The 14,112-nt window shown below is 40.6% G+C and overlaps 1 protein-coding gene across 1 annotated transcript in view; it reads left to right on the top strand.

Moving 5' to 3' along the window:
* Positions 1-14,112, top strand: part of adamts6 (ADAM metallopeptidase with thrombospondin type 1 motif, 6) — a 400,523-nt gene that overhangs the window by 176,544 nt on the left and 209,867 nt on the right. Inside the window, exons 7-9 of the mRNA XM_070869378.1 lie at positions 1,373-1,416; positions 2,851-2,956; positions 13,188-13,334. Coding sequence (XP_070725479.1) covers positions 1,373-1,416; positions 2,851-2,956; positions 13,188-13,334 — 297 coding nt within the window. The remainder of the gene's footprint in view (positions 1-1,372; positions 1,417-2,850; positions 2,957-13,187; positions 13,335-14,112) is intronic.

The following is a 14,112-nucleotide window of genomic DNA, read 5'->3' as shown; positions in this document are numbered from 1 at the left end:
TCACCTTTAAAGCCATGTGTTATGTGTCTAGTCTGCCTTTTCCAAACTGGCCTGGTATGTGTCACTGGGAGCAATCCTGAGATTACTTCCCTTGAAGTCCTGTTTTTTAATCAAATGCCTAACTCCTCAAGCTCCCTTATAAGCATCCTGATCTTTCTTCCGTCACTGAATGTCACATGAATCATGATGTCTAAGTGATCACCCTTGCTTTTTGGAATATTTTCCATCTGTTCGTTATTTCCCTTATTGGCAACAGTGAGGCAACACACTATTCAGAACTCCTCCTTGCAGTTGCAGCAAAGAGTATCTACCCCTTCAATAATATAATCTTCAGCCTGCCTTTTCTTATCAACATTATTACTTCCCCATCCCCCACCCAAGTAACCACTTCCTCCAAGGTGCCACAGTGCAAGTGATTTCCCTGAAATGCCTGAAAGATCCGTCTTCCTTTTGTCAGGTTTACAAGTCAGGCCACATCCCAGATGATGTGTTTGATGAATGAAGATAGACACCTATTCAGTAGGGTCTTCAGTCTTCGAATGGAAAGCATCCACTACATGTACCAAATCTTGGTGTACTGACCTTTTCAGCTTGAAAGTTATGTGTATCTCATATATTGCTTACAAGTATTTTATCATAGTGATTGTACACGTTGCTTTGCCTCTCCTGGGGAAAGAGCTTGACACTGCTCAGGAAAGGCACAACTTTTATGTGGTACGAGGAAGAGTAATGGAAGCAACACCCTAAAGTCATGATGTTACTGCCATTCAAAATGTGTTAAAAGGGGTGTCACTTCTGCAGTTCACAGTACTGTTAACCTGGACTTATCCTATGGGCTTGGGGAAGATGTTTTCCAGTCAAAGAATGAAGAAGACCTGATTAGGGAAGTATTCTATCTTTTTAATAAATGTGCTGTACTTTATATTTTAACTTTTTAAACTAAATTTTCATATAACTTTTTAAAAATATGCGTTAATCTGACCACCTTTGAAGCCCATCATCTATCTATAGTTCAAATTTTCTTTCTTTTTAAACAAAAAGGCCCCAGATCCAACCATTTACTGTGGCTGTCTCCAGACATGCTGCATCTCTTCACCTCAAACCATTTTCTTTTCACTGAGGCTTGTGACTGCAAAGATCAAACTTAACTTTTTTTAAACTGGCAGATGTCCCATTGGCTTGAAGCCAGATCCTGTAAGTGTGCTGTTCACATCATCCTCACTATAGTGCTGAAAACACCAATACTACCTGGCAACATATAATTTTACCGATCATCATCTACAAGTGTTAACTATGCTATGTAAATGGAACAGTTATAAAAAAACAATATTTTATATGCTACTGAATTCTTCACAATTTCTCCCCCTCGTAGATATGACATCTGCACCTATAAAAACAAGCCTTGTGGAACCCTGGGTAAGTTTTTACTGTTGCAGCTAATATTGTTTCCCAGGTGTTCTTATTGATCCATTAACTTTTTACTTCGATGCCAGTTGGTTTTTCTTAACCTGGAAAGATAAAGCAGTTTATTTTAGATTATTTTAACTCGCCCTTTCGAATTATTCGAGGTTTAAATTTGGTGAAGTATTATTTTCCTTTTCTTTCCTCACAGTAAGCTTCTTTAAAACAAAATGTAAATTCTCAACTTGGAGCAGTATGCAAATATAATTAATCTACATGATAACTATTTTTGTTTCCAGTAATGCACGAGCAAATATATTTTTGTATCACTGGCCCTTTCCAATGATATGATATTTTTCATGGTAACGACTGTTGTACCCTCTCATCCTGCCACGATTAACAATAACAAATCTTATATCAAGTTTTACAGTACTGTGACTACTTCTATTTTGCCTACAAAGCACATAAACAAAAACACACTTACATGGGGTTCATATATTCTGCACAAACCACTTGAGTTTTAGTATCACAATTTTATGAGGATACATTTTACACTCCACACCAGCAGTGTAAATTTGTAAAATTACTCCATGATTTATTCTGGGTTCTTGACTGTTGGAATCTGCTCCAGCACAAATGTTATGCAATATTTATTGCATGTGATTTGAATATAAATGCAACATATAATTAATTAATTTTAGAAATTATACCAGAAGAATAAAAAATTGCTCACTGATGCTTTCTAACTACAGTTTGTTCATAAACTTAAATTACATTGGCTTCCATAATGCTTAAATGCTCCACTGCAGGTTATACATTGTTTAAAATACAGAATGCACCCTATGGTCAAATGCTGTATTTTTCATCAAATACTTAAATATGTTCTTATGCATAATTCATTACTTACAAAAATTGAAGGATAAATTACTCACTGCTACTCTGAGCTACATCAGCCATTTTTCTTCTATTTATAAAACAGCTTCACATGACAGAAATTCAAACGTGTTATGAAAACACTTACCTATTTCAACAATTTGCTGCAATATAAACAAATTACTATTCCTAAAAAAATTGCCTGACAAAAAAGTACATTTTACTTCTTGCTAGGTAAGAATCGAAAAAAAATAGAAATGTTGTTTTTAGTTCCCTCTTCAGGCTCAAGTTTCAGGTGGTCCCAAGTTACCAGAAGTAAATTTATAAATCTAACCCCTAGTCTAGACGTTTTCCAGCACTGGCTGTGGCTCAAAAAAAATTAATGTCTGGCTTGTAAAGTGCAATTCCCTCCAGTGAATTTGCAAATGACTATAAACTTAACCTTGTGCCAATTATTCCTTCTGTGTACGTAGGTTATATATATCTAAAAAAAAGAGAGCGTAAGCCTTTATAACAAGCGTATTTAAGACCGAAACACCTTGGCTTGACCCTTTGTGTCTCCCTCTGTTTATTCAGGCTTGGCCTCGGTGGCTGGAATGTGTGAGCCTGAGCGAAGCTGCAGCATCAATGAAGATATTGGCTTGGGTTCAGCATTCACAATTGCACATGAGATTGGTCACAAGTGAGTGAATTAAAAGTAATCCCTATTCCCAATTTTAAAATGAATTCTTTGTATATCTTTGCCAAGTTTACAGAAATGCAGTTTTTAGTAACTTGAGGTGATATTAGTTTATGAATCCTAACTACAAATGTCAAAGAAATGATATTTCCCCCTGTTTAGCCTCCTGCCTGTAGTACAGTAGCTGTAAATATATGCTTGCTTAAAAAAAAAATAAAGTGACAGTATTTTTTTTTAATAAGGTAATGCTTCATCTTATTATTTCACCCCCCCCCCCCCGCCCACCCTTCCCCTCCCCTTTTACAATTGGCTTTTCCCACACAGTGTGTTATCGTTTTGGCTTCTGCCAATAGCTCTCTGGACTGGTCATTAAGAATTGCACAAAAGCAACTCAAGGATGGTTGTAACTATGATTTACATGGGGGAGTGACTGGTCTTCAGTTTTCACTTTCCACTATTGACATGGTTAAAATTGTGGCGCAGACTCAATGGGTTGAATGGCCTCCTTCTGTGCCATCCTTTTTTATGATTCTATGAAATTGGGAATTCCTTCATGTGGAGGAATACAGGCAAGAATGCACATACCACCACTCTACTGCGCCGTGCATTGTTGCAATGATGCATTGCACACCACATCACCCAACTGATTTATTGTCTGTGCATTACATTTAAAGATGGCTGGCTGTGAAGTTTTTAATCAGAGAAATAATTAAATTAATATGAGTGTTACTTGAGAAGTTTAGTAAAGGAGTTGGCATTGTTTGAAAAGGATAAGATGCATGGAACTCATAGTACATGTCAGTGATCACACTCTGAAAACTGCTTCAACTGATGGGCTAGCCCAGGGCTGTGAGGCCAAAGACTGCTGCTGGTGATGGAGGGAGACCTACTGTTCAATGTGTAGTAGGTGATGTTTTTTTTAGAAACAATACTAGAGGCAATTTGTTTTGTTGTTGGCCTAATCTAATCAACTATGATTAATCTTGTGGTAGTTTTCAATCTTTAAAGATGGGTAATGTTTATCATATGAGATGTGAGGCAATGACAACTGAATTTCTTAACTTAATCAATTTCATTTTTAATAGTTCCTTTTATCCCAATCTAAACCAGATCGTTACCATTTGTGTACCAGCAGTGAAGAATATAATAATTTAACAAAATCAATCCTTTAATAAATGTTTTCAATGCAGCAACTATCTTTTCAACATTTGCTATGTTATGCACTCGCTATCCAGTTCATTGGATTCCATAGCCGATATTGTTGATACATCTGACTCTAACTCCTTGACATTTTGCTCTCCACAATGTGAAGAGTCCTAGCATATAGTGGGAAAGATGATGTCTCACCAGAGGAAATGGGGAGGAGGGGAGAATTACCTAGTTCTGAGAGTTGTCTTTATCTGAATGCCATCACACAGGAAACAATACAGAAAATAACCCCTCCTCAACCTGTTATTTCCTTAGGGATTGCTTCAGTGTATAAATGTAGGGAAGGTTTAACACTCAAACCTTTCTGTTATTTTTTCATAAATCATGGATAACAATGGTTTCTACCTCCTTCATGTGCAAAACAGGTGTACTCAAATTTAATTTTGAAAGCAGCAGTCACAACATTACCGACAGCTTGTATTTATGAAGAAAGGGAAGGGTTAAATATTTCATTCTAAAATTTGACACATTGTAGTATTTAAACTATATATCTACTTGTCCAATTTTGCATAAGTGTGGAAACTGGCAAATTTTAGCAAATGTCACTAATATTCAGAAAGCAGTTTAGTATCCTTAATTGATAAATTTTATCAAATGGCAGTTCTAACAAATTAAAATAAACATCTAATGAATGTTTCTTCAAATGCCAACTGATTAAAGGGGAACCACTCGCACAATACATTTACCTAAATTAGTCAAAATCTATTGTTGTGGCACTTCTACATGATATAATGCTAATCAATATGATGATTTCTCCCCTCCCAACCTCCCGAAAATGTTAATCCTACCCTGAGCTACACAGCTTCTAGTCATTCATTTTTCTTGTGTGAAATTTAACAGTTGAACCTAATCCCTCTCCACCCAACATCCACAGTCACACATTTTAGTTCGACTGGCTGTATATTGAGGAGAGGGAACACTTTCCCCATCCTAACACAGTGACACTGAGGCCAATGGTAGAGTCCCAACCACGACTTAGGCTGAGATAAGCTAACTCAGCACAGACTAAGGATCAAATCTGGGACTTCCTGACCAGCATGGCTGAACTACTCACTTGATAAATTTTGTAAGTCATCACAGAAAGTCTCACAAAATCCCCCTTAAGGGACTTTTGAATTTCTGTTGTGCATAATTCAAGCAATACCTTTTTGAAAATGTAGGGAATCTTGATCATTTTAGTTAATGTTTAAGATATTTGTTATTCAGTGCTACTCAACACCCATCACTCGCTTATAAACACTGCATTCTCACCAAACTAATTTTTTGGAAATTAGTCAGAGATATCTTGAAATGTGTCAAAAAAGGTGTGTTTTTTGCAAACCAAACCATTCATGCTGCAGTCACGAATTGGGCGAGAGTCAGTTTATGTCTAAATATCTGACTTTCCCATAGGAATGAGATAACTTCTCTTCCTGTTTCCTTTCTACTCTTTAATTGAAATGATAGAGACACTGGGTTGCCCCAATGTCGTCGACCAAAGTAATCTAACGACAATGAAAGTGGCCCCTTGTTAGAGGGACACAACTAATAAAACCCAATCATAAAAACGAAAGGAAACTTAACAAACGAAATAATATTTTCTATATCTACTATGCATTGGCACTCCAGTCCTTGCAGTGGCCACCAGTTGCGGAAGGCCTTAAGCATACCGACGGACACCGCGTGCTCCTTCTCCAGGGCCACCCAGTCGCAGACAAAGCCGCGAAAGCGAGGCAGGTAGCCAGCCAGAGAGACCACCCCCACAGGCAGCATTCCACACTCTCTAAACCTAGGCTATGACTTGGCTCAGCTCACATCGTTCAAATGGTGCAGAGTGCAACGCCTCCTGGTTTCCAATGAGCAATGACTTGCTTGTAAACATCAGCATAAATTATTGCTCCCTACTGATTGTGGGAGATCACAGGCATAAGTGAGTTGCTATCATTTGCATTCTGTTTCCAGGTGATATGGAGTGCTGTGGTGTAAAAACTGGTTGTGATTTAAGCAGACAAGTGTTCCTCTTAAGCCAAGAATCCTACTAAAAAGAAAGCAAGCAGAATATGAACATAAAGCATGGAAGAATAAAATATCACCCGTCCTATCCAGTTCATCCCTGGCACAGATCATGTACAATCTGTCCTCTTATTGACGTTACCCCACGTATTTAATCTCCCAGGGAATCGTTCTGCAAAACTTCTTCCTGACACCCACAGTAATTGAGCAAAACTCCAGATTTTCTATCTGACTCTACTTTATTCCACTCTGACTCATTGGCTTTCCACTGCCAATGTGTAAGTGAATTGTTGTCTCTTAATTTCTGCTTCACAGGTGATGATGTTCAGGGTGTAAGAACTGCTGTGATTAAACAGACTTATGGTAAAGAAGTAAACATAGAGTCAGGGACCTCCATATGTAGAAAAGGCATCTCTTCTAAGGGTGCCACTAAAATGCAATGTCAAGTCCAGCGAACCCTCCTCATCTACAGTTTTTGAATTGTTTGATGCAGAAAAATCAATATCATTATTCTATAGTAATGAAATAATGTTCATGCAGTAGCACTTTTAGGGGTTGAAATCCTCTAGGTCCGTTTCGGGCCTGAAATGCCCAACTGGTTGGCCTGACGCTAGATTGTAATTGGGCCTTGAGCCTTATTAATATTATTTGGACGAGCTGCTGACGCGCCTCCACAAGCAGTTCGTCCATTTTAAGAAAATGAATATCGGCCCACTTGCCTGAAAGCAAGTCCCGGGGAATGTAGGGATGCAGCCAGGTTACTGAGGAGTCGGGGTACTCTCCTGTTCCTCCGGGATCCACGGCAATAATGTTTTACATTTTTTGTAAAAAAAACTGACCTACCACAGAAGAATCCTGATGCCTGTTTTAGATGGCCCTCGAGGATGCCTGGAAAATGGTCTGACCCTATGTCGAGCTGGACATCTTTCAGATGTGGGATGTTGGTTTCTGACATTGGCCCTCACGGCACCCATAAAAAAACAATTTCTACCCAATCAGTGCAGCTTCATTTCTAAACCATTGAATCTTCAAAGGACTATTTTTAACAAAGGAAATACATTTTCACATGCACAAGATATAACCCCTAATTACTTTCTCTAGCATTCCCTATCTAACATGGTCCTGACTGTCAGGCTGATACCAGTCCAGTTTGCTTTTCTATCACTCTGACTCACTTGTTTTTGTATTTTTCTTCCCACAATATGCTCCACTGGTCAGAAGACAACTGTGTTCACCCTGGAGATGTCTCAAGACTCCTGGTTGACTCAGCAGTATGATCTGCTCGTAAGCTATGTGGAAAGGATTCCAACCCTCGTGCACAGTTTTCCACCCTCCCATCTTGCCACTCCTTGGTTGAGTCACCAGGAGGAGGCATACTGGAGTGTCCTGCCAGTTTTCCCTCCCTCTCCCAGATGATTTAAAGTTAGATTTTTTCCAGAGCAGTGGATACACACAATATGCTGCCAACTAAGGCACATATGTTTAAAAAAGCTTGATTAATTTATAGTTAGGAACTTTTGATGTTTATGGCTAGAAATGATCAAATTTTATACAACCTTTTCAAAGGAGATGAATTGGGTAGAATCCATGGCAGAACGGGTTAAACGAGGTCTGTGGAATAAAAACAGAAAATGTTGGAAACACTCAGCAGGTCAGGCAGTATCTTTGGAGAAAGAAACAGAGTTAATGTTTCAGGTCGATGACCTTTCATTAGAACTGGAAAAAGTTAGAGATTTAATGGTTTATAAGCAAGTACAGTGCCAGGGGAAAAGGGGTGGGAGAAAAGAACAAAGAGAAAGGCTTGTGCTAGGGTGGAACAGAAAATACTGGAAAAACTCAACAGGTCAGGCAAAATTCCTGGCTCTGCACTTGCTTATAAACTGTTAAATCTCTAACTTCTTCCAGTTCTGAAGGAAGGTCATCGACCTGAAACGTTAACTCTGTTTCTCTCTCCACAGATGCTGCCTGACTTGCTGAGTGTTTCCAGCACAATGTTTTTTATTTCAGATTTCCAGCATCCATAGTATTTTGCTTTTTTTAAGGTCTGTGGAAGGAAGGTGCTTGATGGGCCAAATTTGCTTTCATCAGTCCATGTCTTTACAACTTTTTCAGGACTATATAGTCTCATCCTTGGAAGAAGCTCAAGTGAGAATGTCATTCAAGATAGGGAATCAAGCTCATTTCTCTTAGTTGAGAATCAAACATTATGGCATTGTAGCTGCTGATCTTACCCCTGCTATGATGCTCATGTTCTCCAAACCCTGAGTATTTATTCAAAACCAGTGGGGATCAGAATCCTAAGACACTGATCCTAGGTTGTCACTACAAAATAAAACCCAGAAGTTTTGTTTAAATTGTCTATGACTTAATTGATCCTCCTGAAGTTATGTGATGTATTAAGTTAACAGGAATTCCCTCACATCCACTGTAAAATAAAGAGGTGGTAGAGGCAGCAAGAAGAGAGAGAGTTTAAATGGAAATAAATAATGGACTGAATTTTCCTGAAAATCTGTGCCATAGTAATGGCCCATGTAGGGCGTATGCCATCATTACAGTGCTGATTTTCTTGGAAATGATGATATGAGTGATGTGCCATTACTTGCATCACCCATAATTTCCTGGGATTCTTAAGCCACTTCGCCGAAAGTTAATAATATCTCTGCTCCTTCCCCGCCCCACCCAACAATCAAAATCACTCGTAATCGCAATTTAGCTGAATTAAAACTACTTTGATTGTTGACAGTTGGACCATTACACAATGGCGTTGGTAGGTCACAGAATGGGGCCGGTGAGTCACTGTATGGTGCTGGAGTGCTTATAATCTGTAAATAATCACTCAGCAGGTTTCATATATCTGAGGAAGAGCTTAATTTTATAATAAACTTTAAAAGTCTCGCTGCTGTATCAGCAAAAAACTTCAAAATCACCCTGTGGATATTAGCTTCACAATAACTTATCCATGTGAAAGTCCTCTTGGTGCCACATAAAATATTTACAGGTGAGAATCAGAGCAACTACTGCATTTATACTCCAGTTTCCTTAAAAAAAAATATAGATTTCATTATCTCTAATAAGATACTACTACCTATTGAGGTTTGCCCTCCTGGTTATTAACATTAGAACAATTAGAATTAGGAGCAGGAGTAAGCCATACAGTCTCTCAAGCCTGCTCCGCCACTCAATAAGATCATGGCTGATCTTCAACCACAACTTCACTTTTTATTGAAATAAAATCATCTCAAATATTGTTTAATCCCTGTTGCCCATTTTAATTTATAAAATTAACGGCATACCTGTGATGAGAAACTATTAAATCCACATTTTGAATTCTCTGAGTATCTTTAATAAAATTCCACTAACAGTTTTTTAAACAGTGAAATTATTAATATTCATCGTACATAGTAATATTTAATTGTATGTGGCTAAGGGGAGAAACTTCTTAAATGTTCCAAAATGGCCACTTCCCTAAATGATTGTTTACACAAGGGGACACCTTGGATTTATATCGGACACTAACTGAAGCGCTTCCGACTCGCTGCAACCTGTTCCAACGAGTTGTCTACCAAATGTTGGCGTACATTCGTCACTGGAGGATCAGGGAGCATCATGGTCTAATTCCAGACCAATGGCAGCAGCCAGATCAATCTAATTAAAACTTCATGGTGCAGTATCATTCACAATTTTCATAAATGAGAGGATCCTATCGCTCTTGATGTTGAGCTGCAGTATGCGGACAACACCTGCGTCTGCGCACATTCTGAGGCTGAACTCCAGGATATAGTCAGTGTATTCACTGAGGCACATAAAAGCATGGGCCTTACGCTTAACACCCATAAGACAAAGGTCCTCCACCAGCCTGTCCCCGCCACACAGCACTGCCCTCCAATCATCAAGATTCACGGCGCAGCCCTCGACAACGTGGACCATTTCTCATATCTCGGGAGCCTCTTATCAACAGAGGCAGACATTGATGCGGAGATTCAACATTGCCTCCAGTGCGCCAGTGCAGCCTTCGGCCGTCTGAGGAAAAGAGTGTTTGAAGACCGGGCCCTCAAATCTACCAGCAAGCTCATGGTCCACAGGGCTGTAGTAATATCTGCCCTCCTGTATGGATCTGAGGCATGGACGATGTACAGAAGGCACCTCAAGTCGCTGGAGATATATCACCAATGATGTCTCTGCAAGATCCTGCAAATCCCCTGGGAGGACAGGCACACCAACATTAGTGTCCTCGACCAGGCTAACATCCCCAGTATTGAAGCACTGACCACACTCGATCAGCTTCGCTGGGCAGGCCACATAGTACGCATGCCAGATACGAGACTCCCTAAGCAAATGCTTTATGCGGAGCTCCTTCATGGTAAACGAGCCAAAGGTGGGCAGCAGAAACGTTACAAGGACACCCTCAAAGCCTCCCTGGTAAAGTGCGACATCACCACTGACACCTGGGAGACCCTGGCCGCAGACCACCCGAGGTGGAGAAAGTGCATCCGGGAGGGCGTTGAGCTCTTCGAGTCTCAACGTAAAGAGCGTGAAGAGGCCAAGCGTAGACAGCGGAAGGAGTGCGCGGCAAACCAGCCCCACCGATCCCTTCCCTCGACAAATGTCTGTCCCACCTGTAACAGGGTCTGTGGCTCTCATATTGGATTGTTCAGCCATCAAAGAACTCACTTTGGGAATGAAAGCAAGTCTCCCTCGATTCCGAGGGACTGCCTATGATGATGATACCTAGATCACTAAGGCACTGCCAGGCTTCCTAGTATGCTGGGTAATGCCTCTCTGTGTCTAGGCAAGTGTGTTGCTTAGATTCTACTGTAATTTTAGTAGCCAGACCGTTTCATTTTAAAGCTTTAGCTATAGTGCTGCAAAAGGAGTGGGTGAGATCTTTTTTTTTTTAAAGGCTTAATTTATACTATTTGGGGTACATTTTCATCTGGGCCCAAAGAAGAAGTGCGCCCTGAACCAAGAGACTCAAGCATAGCCAAGATTTGGTCCTCGGGTCTTATCCACATATACGGGGAGAGCTGCCGGGGCCTATCTAGTCTCCACTGCTAGCTCACTCGATGGGAAAAAGCAATTATGAGCCACCCGTCTCGCCGGCAGTGGCTCTCGGGCAAGTCCTGGGGGGAGGCGGATGAAATGAGTTCCAGTGGACGAGGGACTAATTGACATGACTGTGGTGTTGCATAAGCACTCCTGTTTTTACTGGCTCCCAGGCTGTTTACATTGTACATTAATGATTTAGACGAGGGGATTAAATGTAGTATCTCCAAATTTGTGGATGACACTAAGTTGGGTGGCAGTGTGAGCTGCGAGGAGGATGTTATGAGGCTGCAGAGTGACTTGGATAGGTTAGGTGAGTGGGCAAATGCATGGCAGATGAAGTATAATGTGGATAAATGTGAGGTTATCCACTTTGGTGGTAAAAACAGAGAGACAGACTATTATCTGAATGGTGACAGATTAGGAAAAGGGAAGGTGCAACGAGACCTGGGTGTCATGGTACATCAGTCATTGAAGGTTGGCATGCAGGTACAGCAGGCGGTTAAGAAAGCAAATGGCATGTTGGCCTTCATAGCGAGGGGATTTGAGTGCAGGGGCAGGGAGGTGTTGCTACAGTTGTACAGGGCCTTGGTGAGGCCACACCTGGAGTATTGTGTACAGTTTTGGTCTCCTAACTTGAGGAAGGACATTCTTGCTATTGAGGGAGTACAGCGAAGATTCACCAGACTGATTCCCGGGATGGTGGGACTGACCTATCAAGAAAGACTGGATCAACTGGGCTTGTATTCACTGGAGTTCAGAAGAATGAGAGGGGACCTCATAGAAACGTTTAAAATTCTGACGGGTTTAGACAGGTTAGATGCAGGAAGAATGTTCCCAATGTTGGGGAAGTCCAGAACCAGGGGTCACAGTCTAAGGATAAGGGGTAAGCCATTTAGGACCGAGATGAGGAGAAACTTCTTCACCCAGAGAGTGGTGAACCTGTGGAATTCTCTACCACAGAAAGTAGTTGAGGCCAATTCACTAAATATATTCAAAAGGGAGTTAGATGAAGTCCTTACTACTCGGGGGATCAAGGGGTATGGCGAGAAAGCAGGAAGGGGGTACTGAAGTTTCATGTTCAGCCATGAACTAATTGAATGGCGGTGCAGGCTAGAAGGGCTGAATGGCCTGCTCCTGCACCTATTTTCTATGTTTCTATGTTTCTAAATGATTTGAATAAACTGAGTCGGGCAGGAGCATCACCTGCTGCATTCATCATGAACTAATTTCAGCAAGGGTTACTTCAATGCGTGTCAGACCACTCATTTACAAATGCAAGGGGCTTAGCGACTGATTTAGACGGCCACCTGGGCGCCTAAATAAATGAGCCCTATGAAATTAGCAGTGCGCTGCACGCCTGTGCAGATTGGGCACAGACTGCCCACTGCTAAATCTGTATGCAATGCACCAGTTTTTTGCTCTGAAAACAAGCGTAATTATACCATTTTCTATGCCTGTGAACTGCTCTCTTCCAAATGCCTCAGCTGGATAGAGAATGCTTCACTTGAAAGTCTCAGGTTGGATAGGGGGTATTAAAGTAGCCGTTATTAATTTGTTTTCAAATGACAGGTATGGTAGAGAGCTGTACAATATATACTCAATATCACTTGAGAAATGTTCCTCATCATGGAATGAGTCATTTTTTTGCTACCTGTTATGGATCATCTGTGTATCTTAGAACTTACGCTAAAGACAATTTTAGTTGTGAAGGAGTAAAAAAACCCAGAAAGTTTGTTGAAGACCACATCAGCTGAGTGTTTTAATATGAAAGAAGACTGACATAGAAAAGGTTTTGAGAATAAATGTACATCAACGTACTTAAGCAAGAGGAGTCACATCTCGAAACACGTACGGGGTTTTGAAAACCTCCCTGTACTGAGAGTGATGCTGTGTGTCAAGACACTCAGTGCTTTGAATGTCAGATGGTGCCATGATAGATAGTTGTCTGGTTGCACATTGAGCTAATACAGTACTTCTTTCTTGACAGTTTCGGCATGAACCATGATGGAATTGGAAACTCCTGTGGGACGAAAGGTCATGAAGCAGCAAAGCTCATGGCGGCTCACATTACTGCCAACACCAATCCATTCTCCTGGTCTACGTGCAGCAGAGATTATATCACCAGCTTTTTGGAGTAAGTGCCCAGTAACACAACAAATTAGTTTACCAAATTTATAAAGAAAGTAACACCTATTTGTCCTCACACATAAATATACAATGAATTAATATTATTGGATGTGCAGCTTGCTGAAAGGTTTTTATTTAGGTTTTGCTGAATGTAATGGAAATGTGCTTGATTTTAAAATACAGGTTTTCTTTGAGGTTTGTTAATCCATCTAAAGTAAGCACAAATTTGCAAATGAGTACAAACCAGCTGATGAATTCTTTATTTTTCTCCATTTAGTTTTTCCTTATCTTGTTGCTTTGTTTTTTTCAGTTAAAGGTAGCAATATAAACATTTAAAAATAGTGGTCATTCATTTCCATGTAGAGCAAATGCATCCACAGGAGTTTGAGTTGATTTGCTCGTGTTGGTTTTGATTTATCCTTCCTATTGCTACCGTGTTAGCACCCTTGCCTCTGGGTCAGAAAGTTGTGGGTTCAAGTCCCACTCCAGAGACTTGAGCACAAAAATCTAGATTGACAGTCCCAGTGCAATACCGAGGGAGTGCTGGACTGATGGAGGTGCTTGCTGTCTTTCAGATGAGACATTAAATCGAGGCCCCGTCTGCCCTCTCAGGTGGACGTAAAAGATCCCATGGCACTATTTTGAAGAAGAGCAGGGGAGTTATCCCTGGTGTCTGGCCAATATTTATCCCTCTATTACCATAACAAAAACTGATTATCTGGTCATTATCACATCGCTGTTTGTGGGAGCTTGCTGAGCGCAAAATTGGCTGCCATGTTTCCCAC

Source organism: Pristiophorus japonicus, chromosome 2, assembly GCF_044704955.1.
Source record: "Pristiophorus japonicus isolate sPriJap1 chromosome 2, sPriJap1.hap1, whole genome shotgun sequence".
NCBI classification, from domain to species: Eukaryota; Metazoa; Chordata; class Chondrichthyes; family Pristiophoridae; genus Pristiophorus; species Pristiophorus japonicus.
The sequence above is the reverse complement of the archived record's forward strand: the minus strand, read 5'-3'. Positions and strand labels throughout refer to the sequence as shown.